At 40.5% G+C, this 23,949-nt stretch overlaps 1 protein-coding gene across 3 annotated transcripts in view; it reads right to left on the bottom strand.

Annotated features, from left to right (window-relative positions):
- The window catches only part of arhgef10la (Rho guanine nucleotide exchange factor (GEF) 10-like a), a 120,418-nt gene that overhangs the window by 74,942 nt on the left and 21,527 nt on the right, over window positions 1–23,949 (bottom strand). Inside the window, exons 4-14 of one of the 3 annotated variants that reach the window (XM_072452169.1) lie at window positions 17,033–17,184; window positions 15,301–15,375; window positions 15,084–15,211; window positions 14,072–14,167; window positions 12,747–12,855; window positions 10,971–11,071; window positions 9,278–9,355; window positions 5,307–5,486; window positions 3,569–3,685; window positions 1,649–1,741; window positions 516–686 (exon numbers count right to left, since the gene is read on the bottom strand). In XM_072452169.1, coding sequence (XP_072308270.1) covers window positions 516–686; window positions 1,649–1,741; window positions 3,569–3,685; window positions 5,307–5,486; window positions 9,278–9,355; window positions 10,971–11,071; window positions 12,747–12,855; window positions 14,072–14,167; window positions 15,084–15,211; window positions 15,301–15,375; window positions 17,033–17,184 — 1,300 coding nt within the window. The remainder of the gene's footprint in view (window positions 1–515; window positions 687–1,648; window positions 1,742–3,568; window positions 3,686–5,306; window positions 5,487–9,277; window positions 9,356–10,970; window positions 11,072–12,746; window positions 12,856–14,071; window positions 14,168–15,083; window positions 15,212–15,300; window positions 15,376–17,032; window positions 17,185–23,949) is intronic. The other 2 variants (XM_072452170.1, XM_072452171.1) reach the window with 2 other exon arrangements.

Below are 23,949 nucleotides of genomic sequence, written 5' to 3'. Positions count from 1 at the left end.
CGGAGCTGTGGAGATTGGCCGAATCAGCTCATCTCTAGGAAAGCGAGGACTGATCCAGAAAAATAACGAGACGAAAAGGGAGGGACAGCCACACCACAGAAGAGAATAGAGTGAAAGAATAAGTAACTGATTGGACTTGGGAGGAGGGAGAGGTGGTGAAGAGCAAGCGAGAAGCAGCAAGACCGGGTGAAAGAGACTCTCTTACAGTTTCCAATTAAATGTCTCATTTACCCCCTGATTCTTGCTATTCAAATCTGCATTTGTTCTCACTCGTAGTGCTAGAAATGTATTTCTGCATGCCAATAGTGGCAACGCCTGTGTTGTTATATTGCTAATGAGAATAATTTCTAGATTTTTCTCCGTTGTATGCATTATGGATCCTGCTGAGATTAATATGCAGGAGGTGATATGAGCCGGTGCATTACTAGTAACTTTTAAAGGTGTGTAGTTGTGTCTGATAATGGGCCTAGTACAGTAGGGCTCAGGGTGATGTGTGCATGTGTATGTGCAGTTACCTTACTGAGCAGCCGATCCCCGACGCTACGTGCGAGCTGTTGAGTCTCTGCAATCTGATCAGCCACGCGTTTCTGTTCATTCAGTTTCTCAGCCAGCGCTTCCAGCTCGGTCAGAGCCAGCTGCAGCGGCAGGCGATCCACGTGGCCCTTTGGTGTGTTCTTCAGCATGTCCTACACACAGTGACGCAGTTACATCAAAGAGTTACAGAAAACAGCAGTATAAGACAGTGCTATTGACATGTTTGAAGTTGTAAATAGTTAACTACTAAACAAATTCTCAATTATTATTTTAGAACAATTTACAAGCCTCCAAGAATGAAAAATATTTGGTTTGGTTTAGCCTCCTAACACAATGCTAAACATTTAATAGTGCTTGAAACTGGCACAACTGCAGAGGCTTATTGTGAGTCCGTTCCCATCTTTTTGTATCAAGTACACTTTTGTATCAAGTACACAAACATCTATTAACTTTGGGTCTTTCCTTCTAACAAAGCTAAAAACATTTCTGCAATACAACATTTACAAAATAAAACATACAAATACGATGGAACTTTGGTGTAGAAATACAGAATTAGTTAACATCCATCCATCCATCCATTTTCTACCGCTTCAATCAATAATTTAAATCTTTGATCCAAATTTTAATACATTTTAATATAAAAGGGCTGTCATTTCAGAGCACAGGTCACAGTGACCCAAACTTCTAAGTGATTGAATAGATAAAGTTTCCACTTTGGTGTGCTTAGTTTAGGCAAGAAAATGCCTGATTCACATTCATAACTTATCTTTTGAATTCATGGATAATCAATGCCTAGTGAGGGATGAAATGAGATACTGCAGATCCAGCAAGTGAAGCTCAAATCCAAATCTTTGCTTGAATAGAATCGAAGTGGTTTGACATAAAGAAAGCATCACACAAACTAACAGAGCTAGCCTCTTTTGCTAATACACAAGTGAATGTTTATTCTGGTTTTATCATTTAGGTAAGGACTAAAGCCACAATTGATTACATTTCTTAGCTACTTTGCATTCACATTGTGTTTAGTACTGGATGAAGCTGCCTGGATTAATAGATTACACTGATTCTGATTCTAATTATATTTTCTTTAAGACTGTAAAAAAACATATTTTACCTGCAGAAGCAATATGAACTGGGGAAATCTTTGAATGGGCTTGACCATCAAGCCATAAAGAGTTATTCGGTCAACACTGGATGCCTGCTTCTTCTGGAGGAACAAAAGCATAAACGTTTTTAGATTCTTTAGCAAACCATAGCATCACCTAACAGACACTTTGCACTAATACACTAGGAACTGAATACTATTGGAACAGACCATTGGTAATTGTCCAATGAGCCTGTGGACAAATACTACACACTAAGTAGTCTTACACTGTATATTATACTGTTCAAATACACTCACATAACCCAGTAAAGAGAAGGCTATCTATAATATTTAAACAGCAGTCTAGTCTTTTTTTAATGTAGCTCACTTTCTCGCACCCACTCCTCCAATTGGTCGGCGTTAGTGACAGGTAATGTTAACAAATCATAGGGAAGTATTAAATAGCCTTTGAATAGACAAAGTATACATGAATCGTGATATGGCTCTAAGAAAATTGTGATTAAAATTTGGTTGGTGGTCTGCTCCCACATGTGCGTACTGTCATTGTGTCCTTGAGCAAGACACCTCGCAAGTCTCTGCGTACACTGGGGTACGACTGTGTGTGTGAAGGGGTGATTGGTTCCTTGATGTAAACAGCTTTGAGTGCCCACTGAATGCACAAAAGAGCAGCAAAAGTGACGGTTTAATATTTTACCAAGTCTATCATTAGTAAAGCATCGTACCCTCACACAGTATTATAAGTATTATGTACGGGCACTCATGTCTCTGTTCAGACAAAGAGACCAGACCTGTGTGTCAAACGTTGCCATCCAGAGTGAGAGGGCACAATGGTATTTCACTTGACTGCTCATTGATCACCATAGCATGACCAGTATAACCTCATGTGACGGAGAGGCTGTGTTGTCACCAATCACAGAACCGAGTCGGGCCCCTGTAACTGTCTTGTTTAAAAGTGTTCTTACAACCCTCACAGACAGAGTCTACTGAAACCATGGGCTGTCACACACGGGCAGCAGTGCAAGGTTGGAGGCTGCTGCCAGCCAGGTTAAAGCCTGACTTTAAAAGTTGAACAGATTTTTTTTCAAGTGCTTTTCATATTGACTAACATTATCCATCTTAGCAGAGAGGCAAAGATTAACATGACAAATATTCTCTGTTTTTTATCCAAAAGACTCCAAGGCTAAATCCACATATTATTTGTTTTACTTATCATTTTTGAATTACAAAAGGGCTGTGGTTAAATACTCAGATAGTATTCACATAAAAGTGTATAATGGCACAGTAAGACCTGTAGAAAGGCCCCGTTTTGTAACCAGATTGTAATAACAGACCACACTAAACACAGTGACCTGAGCATGCAACTGTCTGCAGTCACAGGCATGATGAAAATCAATGAAATGTATTATATGTGAGATATCAAAAGCCTTTCTTTGGTCGTATATGGTTTAGGAAATCAGAATCACAGCTGAGCAATTCACCCAAGAAATTATGCTCAAATGAAGGCCACATAGCGAAGTATTAGATTCAGTATAATTAATATTTACATATACATTTATATCCAACTATAACTATATACAATTTTGACTGTCTCTGTTTAATATCCTTGTTTATTAGAGGTGGGAAAAGGCACAATTTTCGCCAGACACAAGACATAAGATTGGATCCATGAGAATGAGATGAAAAAAGCTTTTGACATAAATTTATTACAAATAAATTGTGCAATCCAGCTCCAAGTTATTTCATTTTATCTTTCACATTTGTTTCCTTATTACATATTTAAGTCTTATCTTGGACAAAATAAACAACAGAGTAATAAAACATAAAAAGAATAAACCAAAGGAACAATCAAAGGTATGTTAACATTGCTTCAACTATGATTCCCGCCCAAATGCCAGTTTCAAAGCTACATTTTAGAAGAATAAAGCTCACCTTTAGGAATTCCAGAAACGCAGGTCTGGACAAACAGGCTTTTTTAATCAAAGCCATGGCATTGGTAAAATTGTTCACATAATCACTGTATACATCCAGCACCATGGACTTGGAAAACTGTGGAGAATACAGAAACAAGCAAATTAAAATAAATGTGCAACAACAGCTTTACAATGAAGCAGCTTAGGGATCTGCCATGTTTTATTCCAGCCCCTTTGCCTTCATGCACAGATTCATGTAATTTTCCTGACATTTCAAAATGCCTCGCTAACCATCCTGTTTTCTGGGCAAGGCAAAGGTAATTTCAGGGAAAAGTGCCTGAAAAATGGCCAGTTAGTAAAGTGCTTAAAAAGTGGCCTGTTTACCATCAAAGTCTCTCTCACAAGCCATTTAAGAGGTTAGAAAAAGGAACGGTGTCAGTAAGATAAGATATTCCTTTATTGTGAAGTATGTGAAGGATCAGGGACAGGAAGCAATGAATAAACAGATTGCAAAGTAAAAGCATTGCAGTTTTAGGCCATGTCCACATGTAGACAGGTATCTGATAAAACGCATATATTTTTCTATGATTCGAGCTGTCATTCACACATAACTGGAGGATCATGCCCTTGAAAACAGTGCTTTTGGAAAACTCCGACCAAAGTCAAGATTTTGGAAAACTCCGGTTTTGTGTTTGAGTGTGGACATGGATAAACAGCGTTTTAAGTTCCCAAACGTCACTATCTGCGACAATGAATGAATACAAGTCACATAATGAGTCCTGCGGCTGGGGGGCCATATTTGGCCTGCGGGCCTCAAAATGCCCGGGTCTGGGCTATATTCTTTCATCTTTACTGTGCTATATCACTATGGCAGTAGTGGAAAGTAACAAAACAACAAAAAAGTTAGAGAAAGTAAGAGAAAAATGTACCTTTACTCTAGTGAATTTGACAGTGGAGGCTTTTTGTGTTTACTTTACTACATTTGAGAGACACACACACACACACACACACACACGGACCTTTTAAGGCAAGCACACTTTATCACAAACAATGGCCATACTTCAAAAACTATCAAAAAATGTTTGATGAAAAATAAAAACTACCTTCCTCCTTCCTATTACTACGCATCTATGAACTAAAATGTCAAATTTGCTCAATAAAATTGAAAAATACATACACATTCCCTGTATCGAGCATGAACGGCTCTGTTTATGATCTACCTCAGATACTGAATAAAGGACTAAAAATCTAGTAAACCAAATAATCAATTGTATCTACAAGAGGCAGCTTTGATTACACTGCCCAAGTACAAAAAGTTACAAAAGGTGCAAAAACATAGGAACATATCATATTTTGTTTGTTACTGTGGCAACCAGAAAGTGGGTAATGTTATGGACAATAAAGTAACATTGCACAGTCTGAGGGACATAAGGTGTGCTAATGTGTCTAATCTGCAAAATATTCTAAGAAAAAATAATGAATTAGTGTCATTTGAATTCATAGTAATAACAAGTATATAGAGTATGATGAAGAATAAGAATTTGCCCTTCAATAATATAGATCAGGTTACATTGTGCAGGCAAACAAGGCTATGTTTAGACTTGTGGTGTTCTTCTCACTTGTCAATATAACGGTACAAGACGCGTACAGAGTTTATCTAACACTCTTTATTGTAGAAGTATTGCAGACTTGAGTTGTTAATGTACAAAATATGTGTCCACAGTGAGCTTCTACATAGTATAAAATGTATTACTAACCGATGCAACAAACAGGTCTCCGATCTTCTCGCTACTGTCCCACTCAGCCACCCGTGAAGTCAGTGCGATTTGAAACATGGAGTGGCACTGTGTGAGCTCTCTGATACGATAAAATATGGGCCGGATCTTCCTGGGACTGATGATGCGAGGGTCAGCCTCCAGCAAGGGACGGTGGTACTCCTGGAAAAAAATATGGAATAAGGTGTGTATGGAGGAGGTTAAAGTAAAGGTCCACTTTATAGTCCCCAATCCCCATAAGGATATTAGTTATGTGTACAAAAATCTGGTGCAGGAACATCTTTTTATGTGCTTAATGACTCTGTACATTGTGCCTTCAAATAAAGACGTGACTAAATGACTTCGATGATATATTGTGGATATTTTAGAGGAACACAATTGAGACACAGGAAGAATATGCAAACTCTAGACAGAAATACACCATTCAGTTAAAACATTTAACCGTTCTTTCTTGCTATGAGGCAACCATCTTTTGACTTAATAATGCTTGGCATGGGCTGTTGTTGTAGCAGTTTATTTTTACTCACACCCAAATGCGGTGGTCTAAAGTTGCCCGTAAACACCCCAGGCAAATTTTTGACGATAGATTTTTGGTCCTTTGCTGAGATAACATCAGCACAACGCGCGGCAATGGAAATCGCTCTGCATGATAATTAACAACTTTACTTTTTTCAATAGGCTAAGCATTATCAGAACTATTACACTAATATGAGGTCTTTCAACAAGCACAGGGACTGGCGGCGCAGGGACTGGCGGCGCAGGGAGCGCAGGGACTGGCGGGCAGGGAGCGCAGGGACTGGCGGGCAGGGAGCGCAGGGACTGGCGGCGCAGGGACTGGCGGCGCAGGGACTGGCGGCGCAGGGACTGGCGGCGCAGGGACTGGCGGCGCAGGGACTGGCGGCGCAGGGACTGGCGCTCCTGCTTCCAGTATTGCTCTGACATGGGCTTACCCAGGTGACACAGGCTGGCCCAGGTGACAACGGGCTGGCCCAGATGACAAAGGGCTGGCCCAGGTGACAACGGGCTGGCCCAGGTGACAACGGGCTGGCCCAGGTGACAGGTGAGTAAAGTATAGGAAGAGAGAGCTGATTGAGAGTGAGTGGGCCTTTGATGTGTGATACCAGGACTGCGTTGTTTTGCGCAGGTCTGACAGTGATCGGCCCAAAAGTGCACTGGCCCACTGGGAAAACTCCTGGTGCTCCCGACTGCCAATCCAGACCTGCCCATCAGCCATTGCGCACCACTTGCTTGTAATGGGAGCACATAGTACATGGGTCTCCAACCTTTTTGCCTCCGTGAGCAACAAACCAACTCATGTTCCAATTTTATAGTTTATTTTGGTCGATACAAACTGTAATTTCTATTGTCTGAACATTTATCTCAATATACAATACAAACTAATATGTTATTATCACAGTGTATTTATATAGCGCTTTTCCACCTTCAAGGTACTCAAAGGACATGGTTTAACATTCAAGTTATTTACAGGCATAGGCAAAACTGGTGGGTCTTGGAGGGACACCCAGAAAAAGTGATTTCCTGCATTCTGGCAAATTTTAGATGTATTTATCAGGCCACTGCCCATTCACTTGGCTGTATGATATGATTTTATTTTTAGTTAAATCAAATTTAAGATTTGATGCACAGCCCCAGGCCCTTCACATGTGTCCTGTGGACAAATAAAATATATTTTGTAGCTTGATACCAGAAAAAACGTGGCTATGTGTCTGTAATTTTCCCAAGTGGTCCTGATCCGCCAGCGCATCTGTTTTTTCCCAGTCTAATTCTAAACTTAACCAAGCCCAGTGCTCGCTGTCTGCACCCCATAGTAAAGGAGATGTGACACCTCAAAGAAGAGCTCGGAGAAATGACCTGGGAAAGAAGAGAGTAAAGTCTGTGCAGGTCTACACACTGTGAGAAAGCACTAAAGTGCCACAAGGATAATAACAGTTAAGCATCAGTGATCAATACCAAAATCTTAAGACTACCCCACTGTATTGCATCGCTTACCCACAGCCAGCTGGATCCACAGATCAGACACACACACTTGTTCTTGACAATTGTGAATAAAAAGGCAGATCTCACTCTTCATAAAAACTGTAGGTTTTTGGCAGCGCTCATGCTGGACGCTGCAGGTCACAAGTTTCATCTATTATTGTTTTAGAAATAGCCTTCCTTCTTTCCCCTAAACGTTTGTAACAGTTAACACTATAGCTTGATAAATCATCATTGCACTATTATCTTCTACCACTTGTTCCCATTCGGGGTCGCAGGTGACTGGAGCCTATCCCAGTGACTTTGGGCCTTACCCTGCGTACACCCTGGACAGGGGCCAACTCCTTACGGGGTTAGTGGAATTAAAATAGTATTTTAAAGCAGCTCTGCAAAAAAAAAAAGAATACTAAATATTAATAAAAGCAGTGGTAGTAGCTGCCATCCTATACATAAGAGTAGCATGACTTATATTCATTTTAATATCAGTAGAAACTGCAGTAGCACCAGTTTGTATTTATTTGACTACGTATACATCTAAATTACGTAATAGTAATATTGCAAAAATAATTTGTATACAGTAGCACTAGCAGCATGTAATTGGAGTACAACAAGGTTTACTTTATTGTTGGTAGAGTGTTGTCTAGAGTAGAGCACACCACCAATAATCATCCCATCTTTCCATCAGCAGTACTAAACAGATGGCATTGGAATGACATTAAATCAAGTAAAAGAGGAAAAAATTAATCCGAAGGTTCTCGCACTAAAACATAATTTTTCACAAGCAAACATTCTAACAACTGGAGGTAACTTGTTATCATAAAAAACAGAATAATAATGGCATGAGCAGCTCCGAGCAGAGTTACAGAAGCAAAAGAAAACGTGGTGAAAGGGCATTGATTGATTCTTCAGTCGGCACACATGGGGATATTAGCATAGCCTACAGACATGAGTTGACAGGCTCTTTGTGGGAGGCAAGCAAGTAAACATGCCTCCTTTACATCGGAGCATGTTCAAACGCAGATAAAATTATGTTAACGCTAGAAATACAGGATGAAAACAGTGTTCAATGACAGAAATAGTCTTTACAAGCAACAGTGGTGGTAATTTTGTTGACATTTCACAAGTGCAACATTGCAAATTAAATCAGTGAAAGAAGGAGCATGGACAGCCGGCACAACATGACCAACTGTGCGATCTGTTTGATGGCAACAAATGTTACAACGTTTAATGCCTAATTATGGATGTGGCCTTCCATCTTTCAATTATCTGTGCAAACTAGACTAATAACAGTCCTTGCCCCTTGTTGAAAATTATGATTTCATTTTTGTTCCGAGAAGAATAAGGAAAGGTTTTTGCGAGCAATACAAATCGGACAAAACACACATCAGATAAAGTCCTTGGGTGGAGGGTCTGCTTGTCTCCATGGGGATGCTATTGCGTAGCCTGGAAAATGTGCACAGCATGGCATTAAAAACATATCTTTCTCAATGGAGACAAGCAGGTGACGCAATCAGGTCCAGCTAAAGGTCAGATCTGTGGAGAGGCAGTTGAGAAATAAAATCCTGTGTGTTACATAGTAAACCTTTAAGATGCACATAAAATATAATTGATTTTGAGTTGTTTTTGGAACTGTCAAACAATATATATTTATTTTATGAAATCCATTAAATATAGGATGAATGTCTGGAACTACCACATTTTGATCAGAATAGAGCAAGAATACAATAAATCCCACAGTTTTTAATTATCTTAAACAGGATGTTTGTAAATGTTCTCCAGTTAAACAGAATTCCAGCACACTGAAATGAGGACAGCTGCTCTGACAGGTATGTTTGTGTTTAGACACCACTGTAATTTGATGGATATCGCTACTTCCACCTTTAAGCATTGTTCCTATCAGGATAATTGTCAGTATTTTACATGTAGCAGGAGAGGACAATAGGGACTGAAGAGCTCACCAGTGAGATCCGTCGGAGAGACTCGAGGTAGCTGCGCTCGCTCTGAATTATGGAGCTGAGGATATGGCGCCTGACAACCTGTGTAGACAAACAATACCAGTCATGAGACGCACCGCTAAGAGGACATGATAGAGCCACATCCGACCGTTTTAGTGTGGCATGATTTGATGGGCCGCACAGTAATCATGCGTTTGTCACAAGCAGCAAAGACAATAAGAGGAGCAAGTCGCTTTGAACTTGAGCCAAACAGCTCAATAAGTGGATTCATAGAGAAATTCAAACAGAAGATAGTAGAATGCAAGGAACACATTTTTTATGAAGAAGAGTCCACCACCTGTTTGTCTTCATGGATTATTGCTTTGCTGGAAATATTCCACCGTATGGCATTACTAAAGGTATTTTACATTGATTATATTACAGCTGTTTGTATTTTTATGACTATCTTGAAAGAGATGCATTCTTACTGAGAATGGCTCTCCATTCTCCACAGATCTGACTTACTTGGCCTAGTGGCATCACCTGCTTATCTCCACAGAGATAAGTCAAGTCCATGTAATGCCATACTGTGTAACATCCCAAGCAAAGCAATAATGTCAAGCTGACAAGCTGGTTGCAGATTCCCTACAAGAAAATTTTACTTTTTAAGGTTTGTCAGTTTCTCCAAAGTAGAATTAGAACAGATTATTTGTAACCTGTCAGTTTTTTTTTCCTCAAAACACACATGAAAAAGCACAGAATATCAAAATAAAATGTCAATAAAAACATAGATAAAACATTCAAGTTAAATTCACAAACACAAATAATATGGAATTAAATCATGTGCAGTGAGCACCGTCTTTGTGGGTAATCTTTAACAATTGCGTCACTTCATAAAATTGCGAGTATCCAATTTTTAAAATTTGTCTTTTGTTCCATAGATATGGAGCAAAGTAGATGAAAGCCTTTTTTTCCCAATTCTGTGCTGCGGCTTGACAGCAAAATAAACATGTCCTGAGATTGTAATAGATGAATTGATCTGATGTTCAGCATACTTATAAACAGACAAAAGGCAGTACTGTTCTTTTCTTACTTAAATGGTCACATTTATGTACAATTTTTACATCTAATGATTAACATCCTACTCTAGAATATAATTGACGGTGGTGAGTTCTGTATCCTTCTCCTATCCGTGAACCTTTGAGCTGAATGATAAGAGGTTTTAACACTGTTGCTGTAGAATGCATACATATAATATCTCCATAATCTAAAACTGAGAGAAATGTTGCCTGGATTAACTGTTTTCTACAATTCACTTTTTACTTCTGAAGAATATGAAATATATGTTAAAATTAGGTTTATCAAATCAAAGGCTCATTGTGAAATTACAAATGATTCCATGGTAATATTATTGCATATCTATTGACAACAGCAGGATACATATTTAGTAAATAAAGATTTTGATAATCAGCATTAGATTTTAAAAAGCTTTATCATCAATTGGTGTGTATAATTAAAAAAAGGCTTACCTGTACAATTAACATCCAAATGGTGTGATAGAGCAGTAATAGTATCATCTATTATTGTTTGAGAAATAGCCTTCCTTCTTTCCCCTAAACGTTTGTAACAGTTAACACTATAGCTTGATAAATCATCATTGCACTATCACAACACATAGTGACTGAGATGAAGTTTAGCAGTGGTGAGTTTTCTGCACCTGATGACTGGTGAGTCCTTCTGGCATCGGGCTCAGCTGTGGAGGAGGATGTTTTACCTCGGACACAGCCACATCCAGATATCCTGCATCATCTTCCTCTTCTGCTCAAGGAGAAAAAGGACACATTATTAGAAAAAACACCCACGCAACCTTCTTTTACATGAAAAAGAATAGAGAATTTGAATAGACGGGCAACCTTCAGTTCTCAAGTCACGCTAAGGTACACAAAGTTCCCTCAAAAGAAACAGACAGCGTAATTCAAAGATTGAATTGGAGTAAGAACCTTATTTCTCACAGGATCCAATACATGAATAAAGGAGAATTGTAAAGTATGTGGTCAAAATAAAACTTTGATTCTAAAAGACATTATTTTGTTCAGGGATTTGAATGTCTACATATAGTATGTCATCCAGGTAAGAGAAAACGATTTCTAGATTGTACAGATAATTGTGATTCATATTTGATAAGAAAAGAAGAAAACTTTATGCCTCCCACCTCAAGCTTGTATTTTTATTATTTGTTTATTATTGTTATACAGTGAGTTGGTTGTCTAGATATTCTATTTGAATTGTCTGCAATCAAAACTAAATAAAGTTTTCAACAATGACAATGCCTTGTCTGAGAAGGTCACTTCACCATCTGCAATGGTTAGAAGAAATGTTTTTTTGCATAAAAAAAACTTTCTTTGTTGATTTAACCCAAGGGTCACCAGCCTTTGTGGGGCTGAGGTTTAATTCAAGAGCAACACATTGGTTGAGGGCTACCAACACAACATGCCTAAACCAGTGAGAACAAACAGCAGTTTAAAAGAATATTAGAAAATCAGATAGGAATTCAATTTAGCACTAACTCATTTAATGAGTAAACTAATGCAATTGTCAGAATAGGCATGCAAAAGGTGCAAAGTAAATACAAGGAAACAGTCTTTTTCAGGATTTAACCTCTCCTACTCAACAGTTTCTCCTCCTGCAGTACTATGGTTGGTGATAGTGGTTCTGTGTCTGCCACCTGCCACCACCTCTGCACACTGCTCTCTGTAACAGCCTCTTTCTGATACTTGCACTTCTGCTGCGGTTTGCGCCACAGAGCCAGCGCTGTCACTTTCGTTTTGCGTCTTTGGCGGCTTGTAACTACGTGATTACTGGGTATATTTTGAAAAAATAAAAAGTGACGTTGAGCTGGTTATCTCGTCTGATGTAGTCTCAACATGGCCAGCCAGCTCTGACCCCTGGTTTAGCCTATTTTACACACAATTGATATAAATGCAGCACATCAAAGTTAAAACAACTCACTGCTTATTTCGATAAATGAAATTAAATTTATTTTGTAGCGCCCGCAATCACAACAGCGGTTGCCTCAAATGGCTAAGTAACATACAAACTACATCTGAGTGGGGATGTCACAATATAAAATTGTAACATTCCAATTATTGTGAGACAAAACATCACGATATTATGATTATTCACTTTGACCAAACTACAATGAAATCTTTCATTTGTTTCATTCGAAAGTCTAACAGATCACCACCATTCCTCACTATGGCTTTATGAAATCAAACGTTCTGAATAAAACAGTAATGATATTGGCACGTAAGCAGCCTGATAAAAAAGTACAGGCTGCTTCGGTTACATTACATGTAGATTCACTTTTTTGGAGAATAGATTGAACAGAAATTCCTCATTGTTGCTGCCTATAATTCTCCTGAATATATATTTTTTGTTCTTTTATTGTAAAGTGAATAACCACAGATTAACCGAATAATCTTCTGACTATTACCAAATTGCTCTTTTCTGTGAAGGAAGGAGACTTTCCGCATGACGGCTATTTTGGTCTTCTCAAGGCCATCCTTAGTCCCACTCCTGGCCGCCTTCATGAGCTGCTGAACCTGGATGGAAGGAAGCAGACAGCAAGAGGAGAGCATTAGCACACGATCAAAGAGGCACGCTGCGGAGGCTTGATCACCTACAATGGGCGAGCGGAAATGGATTGAGACACAAGTAGTAGCTCAATAGGCTCATCTGGAATCTCACCATCTGCGACTCCCCATTGGTCGCTGCATGGCCTCTAATCAGCATGGCTACCAGCATATCATGGAGAGATTATGGTAACAGTGTGGGCTCCATAACATAATCATGGATCTATGGGAGAGAGTTTTGCTGACCGCAGATTTCACCCTGAGAACCATAAGAGGCTCTTCAGATTTCCCCAGTGTGGGACAAATAAAGGTTATCTATCTTATCTTGTCTTAAATGACTGCACAATGACCTAGAACAGACCCAGAGTGGTAGTATAGCCAAATGACACCATTTCAGTCCAGTAAGTTAATTAAATGTAAACGGGCAATTGGTTTATGAAATTAAATACCGGTACATAGGCTGTGGGTGTGCTCTTGAGTGCTGCTTAATCACAAGTGTCTGTTTTTTCTTCCAGTCTATTAAAATACCAGTTAGGCCAATAATTACTATATGGGCTATGAGATTAATTGCAATAAAAAATAGAAATCACAATTTGAAAAGACGCAATTAGTAAAATCGAAAAGGCGGCAATTTTTTAAGTATAATAATTTTCTCCACAAACAACTTATTGGACAGGAACAAATTATTCTGCATAAAAACTATTACATTGTTTGATTTATTTGCTGTTTGAGTCATGAAGTAATATTATTTTATTGCCATGTCTTCTGCAACAATAAATTACGCTTCAAAATGTGTTATTGTAGCAGGTCTGGTCCAAGTCTATCTATAAAAGGACAAATCCAAATGATTTCAAGTCATATAAAGTTTCAAATCATGATTTCATGAAACCAATTTGCATCATTAATATGCGTCTTTAACATGTCGAAGCATAAATCCGCCAAATAAACAGCTGTTAAAGTATCCTATTAATGTGGTAAATAACCAGGATGTAGTATGGATTGAGAGAGGCAAACGACATTGAAGCAAAGACAGCACATTGAAAGCTGGTAAAGTTTATAGTGCAAGCAGTCAATAAGCCTCGGAGTCAGCTGAGCATAGAACAGCAAATTAGAAAGTGAATTAATTGAGCTTTTTGAAGACTTGAGTGGCATGTAGTCGCTTCAATCACATCAGCAGGTGCGATACCTTAATGTCATAGTTGTGCTTGCCGGCTAGTCTCGCAGCCAGCTCGCGTTTGGTCCGGGCGCAGCGCTCCCTCAGCCGGTGCACATCAGGGGAGAGCTACGGCGTTGGGGGAGGTCATGGCGGGGTCACAGGGAAAGGCACAGGCAGCGTTTTTAGTCACAGGAAGCCAAAGGGAAAGCAGGGACCAGGTTGTAGAGAATGGAAGAGAAGAGAAGAGAAGGGCAACAAACTAGTGCGACATCAGGAATGAATCATGAGCCCAGAACGTAAAAGCTTCGGTCAAAGGGGATATGCGAGATGAGGCTAATGGCTAGTCATTTGTAACGATACGACACAGGGCTGCAGTCGCTTATACACAAACAAACTATGTCACTGTTCTCCCAGGCTGTTCAAATTAGGCAATGAGCTGCAGTAAAGGGACAACTTTAGGAACACTTGTTAAACATTAATTTGCCGTGACTGATTAAAAAGGGCATTTTGTGATGAAAGCTGTGTTCAAACAAACTAGTTCAATATTTTAAAGCTTTAGCATTAATTGTTCACACAGTGTGGCTGCACTGTTGTAATTAGCCAAATACAAAACAGCTAATAATCCATAACACATACACATAACCAACCCCTGTTTATCTGGCAACACCTCATTTTTCATATTTTTTAGTAACTCCATGACAGCTTTATTGTGATTTCAACATGTGTCAAATGGTCTGTAGCTTATGCTTGGGCAGAGATTGTTACATTTCTACAGCATTTATATTTATTATTCAGCTTTACAAACTCTTTGTATTTAGTACTTTATGATGCGTAGACCTTTGTACATTGCAGGACATTGGAGCGTTAAGGCAGTGCAGCACAATGTGAATGTGCACACAGTGCCATCATGTGGAAGAGCACTCAGGAGTTACACTCTGCTTCACTCTAATGAACAGCAAACCTGGCATCCAACAACAAAACAAGAACAAAGCCTTCCAAACCAGAGTGGTGAATTAAGCAGGTATTCACACAGCCCCATTACCTTGCTTCGTGTTGGCCGTTTGCTCTCATTGTCGGACTGTTCGTCGTAGCTTTCAAATTCACTGGAGCTCCATCCATTGTCTGCAGCCATTCGCCCGGTGTTACTTTGAACATCTTCATAGATCATATCTGCTCAACAACACACAGGGTATTGCATCTATATTTCAGAGCAGAGCCGTTCAAACAGAAAACAGTCTGAATAAACAAAGTGTTCTAACCTTCGTTGGGAGAGAGGGGGCCCTCATTTGGAACATCATCATAGATCACCTCTGCAATCTCACACGCTGCTGTTGCTGAACACAGGGAAACCATTTTGGATTGGGTTAAAAAAGAAACCAAGCTCTCTATGTTTTGTCTTTCCTTTTGGTACATTCACTTTTTATTTAGGGTTTTTATATAACTAGAGAGTATACTATACACAGAAATGTATGAGATCTAAATTCGTACACCATTTTAATTGTGCATTTAAAGATCTTTGTTCCCAGGGACGTCTGGCATGTCCCGTGGGCATGTTGCTGTAATGGTTTTGTCCATGTGACTAGACATGATTGTATCCAGCTTGTTTGAGCTATTGACCCGTTCTATCTCCACGGTCGGCAGGATTTGTCATTAACTGCTTGGAGAGTGTTTCAGCCTAATTTAGCTCGGTGAGCTTTATTGATTTGGATTTAAACTGTGATTTTTCTGCAACACTTTCTTTTAAGACCTCAACAGCCACAATCACTGTTTTCAATTAATCTGATTTGAGATGCGTATTCTGTCAAAGATTATTCACCCGAGTTTGGTTGTAAAATCGAAATAACCTTGGAAACAATTCAGCAGATGAACAAAGAACAACTGACATTGTACAAAAGAGGATTAGCTATACAAACACTTCTTTCTATCTTGTTTCCTTTCCTACACTTCTGCATTCAGAATGGATTCAGCCCAAGAAGAAAGCTACTGGATTTGGGCTTTAAGACTGCTATCAGCATATCTGCAAAGTAACTGGGCCTCTTGGGAAAACGCTTGTTATTTCAAATAACGTAAACCAAACTTCCTTCCTCCTGTGTTTTCGTTTTCCACCTTCATCTAACTTTTCTCAAAAAGGAATACAAATGCTGCTATAAAACTCATTCACAGGTCACACTGACTCTTCAGGCATACAGGAATACATATAATAGAATAAAAGAAATACATTTCTGTATATGATTTCATTTAGGTAACTTTTTCTGCCTTCTCTGTTTTATACACAATATCCATGATTCACATTAAAATGTCAGTCTTCAAAAAAAAAATAAAGCAACGCACGTCAATGTAAAATGATTAAAGACACAAAGGTGGCCATGCTGTGTCCTCTTACATCTCTCATTCCTAAGCCACCTTCAAATAACAGCCGCATTGCTGACTGAGTCAAAATCCAAAAGCAATTTTCCCTCATGGAAATGGTAGTCTATTGATCCACATCCAGAATTAATTGGATTCATGTCATGTCTGTGCAGAAATCAAATCAGCAGCAGAGAAATCGTGTGTGTTAGCCCATGTTCAGGCTCCCTCCACACAAAACAGTAAATTTGCAGTGTATTGAAATTCACAGGTAAATTCACCGTTTCTGATGCTTAACAAATGAATGAGTCGTACAAGACTGTGGAGGTGTAATATGGTGTTCTCCTCACATTTAATCAAGGTCACGGGAGGCTGTGTTCGGCTTAACGAAATACTGGTACATTTCAAATATTGGCAATGTCATTATAGTGTGGCCCACAATTCTGTTTACGCATCTGTGGAGGTCCAATTAGTTTTCTATCAGATCTGTCCACAACCTGCATGCTATAATGAATAGGTAGACTCCGTCCGGCTCCCCAGGCAACCTTAAGCTTAATCTTTTTGCTCTGAAATTGAACCCTTGATCTACTACCACCCACAATATGAGCTGCATTGCTTTCTTGTCAATACAATTTCATTCTATACCTTCAGTGATGTCCCCCGGGCTGGTGATTTCCTGGCTGGTGTCGTTATAGTGGTCCTCTTCTGCCTGAGGAAGTTTTACCACAGGCAATCCTTGGAGCACTTCTCCTGGGGAAGGCTCCACTGCAATGTCAGACTCAACATTTGGTGTGACCCTGAAATGTACCCAAACATTAGAAACCTACGCTAAATGATGCATGTTTCATTACAAGCTTATTTCAGACAGAGACGAAGGGGAGGTGAATTCTCTTGAGGTGGGGGTGAAATAGTTTGTTCTTATCCAAGCATGCCACTGTACACTCCTCCAGTCAGACACAACACATATGGAGTACTACTGCAGAAGGGATGGCCAATATAGAGAATGTTAGTGATATCAGAGAGGTATCAGTATTGGTCAGATATTGAAAATATAGGCGATATTTAGCACTAGCACTACACTTCAGCCACATGTGTCTTTTTGAAACAGACTAATGAGTAACATTTTACATAGAGGAGCAAAAAGGCAAAAAAATACAGCTGTTTATGTTAAATACATTTTGTGTAAAAACTGAAAAGCTAATTTGTGAACTTTACAATAACTTAACATACATTTGTGGGTCTCGCACGGATATTAAAAAATTATGTAGTTTGATATCGGAAAATCGATTATTGCCGCAAAATATCCATATCGGATCAGCTCTTTACTACATAACAACAATTATCATATCAGGGTATAAACTTAAATTATAGTATTTGTTACTAGTCTAAAAGTAAAGTGTTTAACAGTTCAAAACCTTGAACAGCTCACTTGTGACTGTTATTCACATATTCAATTGAAGTACAAGGGCAAAGACTAAATAAATGTAACGCTTCCAGATTTATCCTTCATCTTTTCAATGGTTTACACCCATTCAAAAAACCTTGGCGTTAAATAGACTTTGATGGAGTTCTATAAATCATAATGTGTAAAAATGCATTATGAAGAAAGTATGTACGCCTTGGTTAGAAACTTACCACCTACTGCATATTATTATGTCTGGCAATGGTTGTACTGACATTTCTTTGTTTAGATCAAATATACAAGCGGCTGTGTATCAGTGACTCCAGTACAGTAACGTCACATGGAAACACTGTTGCTATAGTGGCTATCACGAGGAATATGATTGCGCTTCTGGTAAAGAGCTGTCCTCCCCCTCAAGAGTGATAACATGACAGGATACTATGCATAGGAGAGTCCCTTCCACACTAATTAAATCTAGTCTCCTGTTAAAAGCTGCAGCAGCTCACAGTTTCCGCAGCGGCAGACGAAAGAGCTCAAGATGATGGGCATCTCAAAGACAAACAAGACATGCCAGTGAAATAATGTGCTCAGAGTGAGCCGTGCCAAAGAAGCAGAGAGGCACAACACAGGATTCTATGTAAAGAGCTCGGGAATGAACGTCGAAAACTTCACGCTTAGCAAAAACAATATATAAAGTAGACAAAAGAACAGTGGAACAACCTGCTAATCTCCTGGGTCACTACTGGTAAATGCACTTATCATATTTGTGTCTCAATATTTTTGAATGAATGATATGTTTGGTATCCTAAAATCTCCATTGGTTTAAAATGAGGCGAAATGACTTGCAATGGCACAATCCCGAGCTCTTGTCAGTGATGGAGTCTTTCAAGAGGAAATAGACATGATAGAAGTGGAAAAAGACAGTCCTTGAGTACCGTATTTTATATTAATTTTAGGGGAGGAATATGTCAATGTAAGAGCAGATTATATTTGATATACTTATACTAATACTGACACTAAAGACAGGTTTATGTTATACCAACCTAATATTAATGTTTCAAGTCTTATTAAAAGGTGTGGAGGCGCATAGAAACGATTTCAAATGCAAAATTTCGAATGGTTCACTTCAATGTCAGGTTGTCTGTGGCCCTATCATTTTCAAAATGCGGCCCTCTGTAAAAAAAAGTTTGGACACCCCTGTCTTACAACGTTTTTGTAGTTTCAACAATATACATCTTGTATCTAGTAGTGGTACTTTTATAACTGCAACTGCTCTATTCTGTGCCAGACATTTGAAATCCATACTATTAAAGAGAATAAAGACTTCACAGGGTTATTATTACTATTGCATTAATGCAATTGACAAACTACTCAAATGTACTATATGTGCTAAACATTGGAACGTACAAATATGGGATTACAAGTTGCATTCGTATGGCATTGATTTCTGACCAAGCCTTAATTACATTGCCCACATTTTGAATCTCTTAATTTTGAGATCCCTCGTGCTCTGTAGATGAGAGCACTGTGATCATCAAGCCATCACCCCATTAAGACTTTCTGTCATTTGTCACCTGTTTATAGGAGGCGTTCAGTGTAATCTGAAGAAGCTGCAAATGACTGTAGAGCCTCAAACATCTGTGACATGAGCTCATTAATCACCATCTCACAAACAGTAAAGACTAGGGCCCAAATGGAAACAAAACAAAGCGGGATTTGTCACTGCTACCAGCAATCTCCAGACTTCAAAATTGTGGTAATTAAAAAAAAAGGGATGCGGAAAAAATAAGTACAAAAGCCTTGTCTGCATTCGCGTCAGGCAGGAGTGATTTGAGTGCTGTAGGAATTGATCGTGGCGTAACTTTGCCCAGGCTTTCTCAACTTATCTGTTCCTATAAGCCCTGGTGATACGTACAGCTCAAGGAGAGAAGGAGGAAACATTTTTCAATGCAAATGACATAGCCCGGGGCAAAACACATGCCAAAAGTGGAAGCTGGCTGAATGCAAATCCCGCACATCCATCTGTTACTATTCCCTTCAGCTCCGGCGCCAGGGCAGAGCTGGATGCCACAGAGTTACCTGTTTGCCCCCTGGTGTCTCCTGAGTGCAGCACTTCATTATAACTGCACTCGCGATGTGCTGACCATACTGATAACAAAACAAGCAGCCACTCCCCAAATGGACAAGCGAAGCGGGCGCTGTTGAGCCCTGTGTGCCTGGACAAGGTTAACACTGATTAGTTTGGCCACTGAATGCAAATTTTGACCATCGCTTATATTTCATTCTTGTTGTTGTTGATGATGAATGTTTGTTTTTGATGTTCTCTCCAGTCTCACCTTCTACTTTTGCTTCCACAGCACACCACACTGAGGTGAGAGGGCGGTGAAGGGGTCGACAAAAAAGTGGCGCTGAAAAATAAATGTGCTCTCTTATAGCAACATTAGATGAGTTTCTTTGGAAAGTCAAAAGTGTGAAGTTCAGCAGGACGCCAAACAAGTGAAAAGGTGGAAGTAAACAAAGCAAAAAGTCCCATGTAACGGACGCTTTGTTTTAGGGGATGTTCTCTGCTTTGAGCTTTATTGTGCAACCTTGAACTGAACTAAATCATTATTGCGCAAAAGTGTTTTGTTTAAATTGCAACTCTTTCGAAGCCACTAACATCTTCTGCTAATGTATTTATCAAACTTAATCAATTTCAGATCTTAATATCTATCACCTTTGTATTTTTGTATGCAGAATTTTAATACAACTACCATTTCTGAACACTACAGAGATGAATTGATATGATAAATAAAATGTTTATGTTCCTAAATGTGTTACATCAAGAGCCCAGTTTTGCCTGTGGTTTAGAGGCTGTTTAAAAAAAGAAAGTTTTAAGGGAGGAAGTCTTTGAGAGAGTTGACTTTTGTTCTAAACTATAATGAAACTGGTATGTGTGCGTATGTATAATGCACAGCTACATTTATAGAGCAATTGTAATTACATTCATAATATGTAGGCTTGGGCTTTTTTTGGCCTCTTCCTGTCTTTTATAGATGGCTTTTTTTTTATATTTTATACACGATGTTTCATGATATTTTGTGTGCGTAAAATTGTACAAAACCTGGGATGGGGGAAAAGATGACAGGAAGAGTCGACGCAGCCATCAAGTAATCGAGCAGACGACCACACAAAGCCTGGTAATGCTAAACATCTGATGTGCCATCATGGCACGGTTAAGAAAAGCCAATCTCCACTATAACAGTCACAAAGTAAATGCGGTGATATTATTCTTAAAGTGCTGACAGTGAGCAGGATGTGCTGACAGTTTTAACACCTTGATGGCAGAAAATTGCTATTGATAGCTCTTCTTTAAAAGGAACGCCATTGACTGAAGCTAAAGGAAATGTGTACTCAGCAGAAAGTTCTCAGCGTGAGAAATTGCTCCTAACCCAGAGGTGGCACACATTATAGTGCACATTATGAAGCACACACCTACATGGAATACGCACCTACGTGGAATACGCACTTACGTGGAATACGCACTTACGTGGAATACGCACCTACGTGGAATACGCACCTACGTGGAATACGCACCTACGTGGAATACGCACCTACGTGGTATACGCACCTACGTGGTATACGCACCTACGTGGTATACGCACCTACGTGGTATACGCACCTAGGTGGAATACGCACCTACGTGGAATACGCACTTAAATGGAATACGCACTTAAATGGAATACGCACTTAAATGGAATACGCACTTAAATGGAATACTTACTTAAATGGAATACTTACTTAAATGGAATACTTACTTAAATGGAATACTTACTTAAATGGAATACGCACTTAAGTGGAATACGCACTTAAGTGGAATACGCACTTGTTGTTGTTGTTGTTGTTGTTTTATGGCGGTTGGCATCCAATTGTTGCATTACTGCCAGACTTTATTCCTCAGACTTTTCGTAGTCCTCAGACTGTCATAGTCCGTAAAAGTACTCCTTCCATTGCTTTGGTGTTACAAAGCCCATGAGGTCATGATATGTCTTTGTGACCGGCTTTATTCCAGGGAGACTCTTCTTCATCTTCCTCTCCCTCTTTGACGTTCGGTGCTTTGGAAGTACAAAGCCCATGAGATCATGGGACGTCTTTGTCGTTTTATCCTTTAGAAGTCCTTCTTCCATCACTTTGGTGTTTCGGCTTTAGTCCAGGGAGACTCTTCTTCACCTTCCTCGCCCTCTTTGACGTTCGGTGCTTTGGAAGTACAAAGCCCATGAGATCATGGGACATCTTTGTTGTTTTACAAAGCCCATGAGGTCATGGGACGTCTTTGTCGTTTTATCCTTTAGAAGTCCTTCTTCCATCACTTTGGCGTTTCTAAGCCCATGAAGCCCAAGCACGTTAGAACATCCTCTTGCTCCTCATCCTCGGCTCAGTCTCCAACACCCCCCACCTCTATAAACGTTTACCCAGCCCTGTGCTACATAAGTAAGCAACCACAGCCTGACACAAACCCTGTGACTGGATCGCCAGAACGTTCCGCAGATTGAACTCCCGCCCATTATTCCGAAACCACAAGGCCAACCCGGCCCTTTCCCTATCATAAGCCTCACAGCAAATCAGCACATGCTCGACAGTCTCTGGCACCCGACAGTGACCACACAGACCGGTCGGATGTTTGCCTATCCTACTCAGTGACCAATTGAGTCCAGTATGGCCAATCCTCATGCGGGCGAAGGCCCTTTCCTCCCACGCGTTCCTGCCCATAGACCCGCAAGGACCCACACTACCCTGTATGTGATAGAGATGCCGTCCAGTAACACAGTGGCTCCAAAATTCCTGCCAAAGGCCGACCACATGACTCTTGATAACGGGCTTGATTTCAGACTTGCCCAACTCAACCGCCACATCAATTGATGGCCGCCGAAGGGAACGTTTAGCCAGTGCATCAGCCATTTCGTTACCATCCACCCCCACATGCGCAGGGACCCAAATGAAGGAAACCCTCACATCCTTCCCGGACAGGGAGAGCATCAGACAGAAGATGCCATTCAAGACATCCTGTCTGCAATCCGATTTCCCAGATTTAATGCTTTGCAATGCAGAAAGGCTGTCAGAGGCCACCACAATGCCGCAACACTGCAAAGCAGATTCCGCCCATTCCAACGCCAACCGTATCGCTATAAGTTCCGACGTGAAAACAGAAAGGCGATCTGTCAACCTCTTCTTGACCGCTAGCCCCAGGTCAGGCACAAAATAAGCGGCGCCAGTACGCCCACTCTCAGGATCCCTAGACCCGTCGGTATAAATAAACACATCACCTGAGTGCTTATCGATGAGCGCTTGAACGGCAAACTGCGGTGCCCTCCCAGCGACTCCTCCAAGCTTGCCATGCAAGCTAACATCAACAGGAGCCGGGACAAACTTCCACGGAGCTATAGCAGACAAAGCCACCGACGGGCTCACACGCAGATCACCAACCCCCGCAAGCCGCGCCTTCGCATTTCCTACCTGGCTGAAAACCATACCGCCAGCCACACTCTGCCCCCCATCAACCCTGAGAAAGTCCCTCACCGGGTGAGAGCTCGTATGACCTTGCACATTCACCCAGTAAGCCAACAGAAGTTCTAGCCTCCGGAGCCGTAACGGCAATTCCCCCAACTCAACCTGCAGCGCCGAGACAGGGGAGGTCCTAAAAGCCCTACAGCAGATGCGCAAGGCCTGGGCTTGCTCCACATCAAGCTTCTTTAAGTTAGTCTCAGCCGCAGACATGTAGGCTATACAGCCATAATCAATAGCCGCCCTCATGACGGCCCGATAAATACCCAGGAGCAACCTTCTGCTGGCCCCCCAGTCCTGGCCGGATAGACAACGAAGCAAGTTATTCACCCTTTTGCATTTACCACTGACCTCATCAATGTGCCGACGCCAACTAAGCCTCTCGTCAAAGGTGACCCCCAAGAACCTCACCTCCCTGACCTGTTCGAGCACCTGCCCATGCAGTCGAAGGGAGACGTCCCTATGCCCATTGAAGAAACAGATCACTTGAGACTTCCGTACGGACAGTTTAAACCCCCACTTCAGGGTCCACTGCTCCACCTGCTGTATTGCCCTTTGCAGTTTCGCCTCGTAAAACCGGAGATTCCTCCCTCTCACCCATAGAGCGCCATCGTCAGCA

The sequence above is a fragment of the Eucyclogobius newberryi genome, unplaced genomic scaffold, assembly GCF_026437365.1.
Source record: "Eucyclogobius newberryi isolate DKJ021-1_F unplaced genomic scaffold, fEucNew1.0.hap1 SCAF_19, whole genome shotgun sequence".
NCBI lineage: Eukaryota > Metazoa > Chordata > Actinopteri > Gobiiformes > Gobiidae > Eucyclogobius > Eucyclogobius newberryi.
Note: the sequence above shows the minus strand (reverse complement) of the source record. Positions and strands in the feature narration are given on the sequence as shown.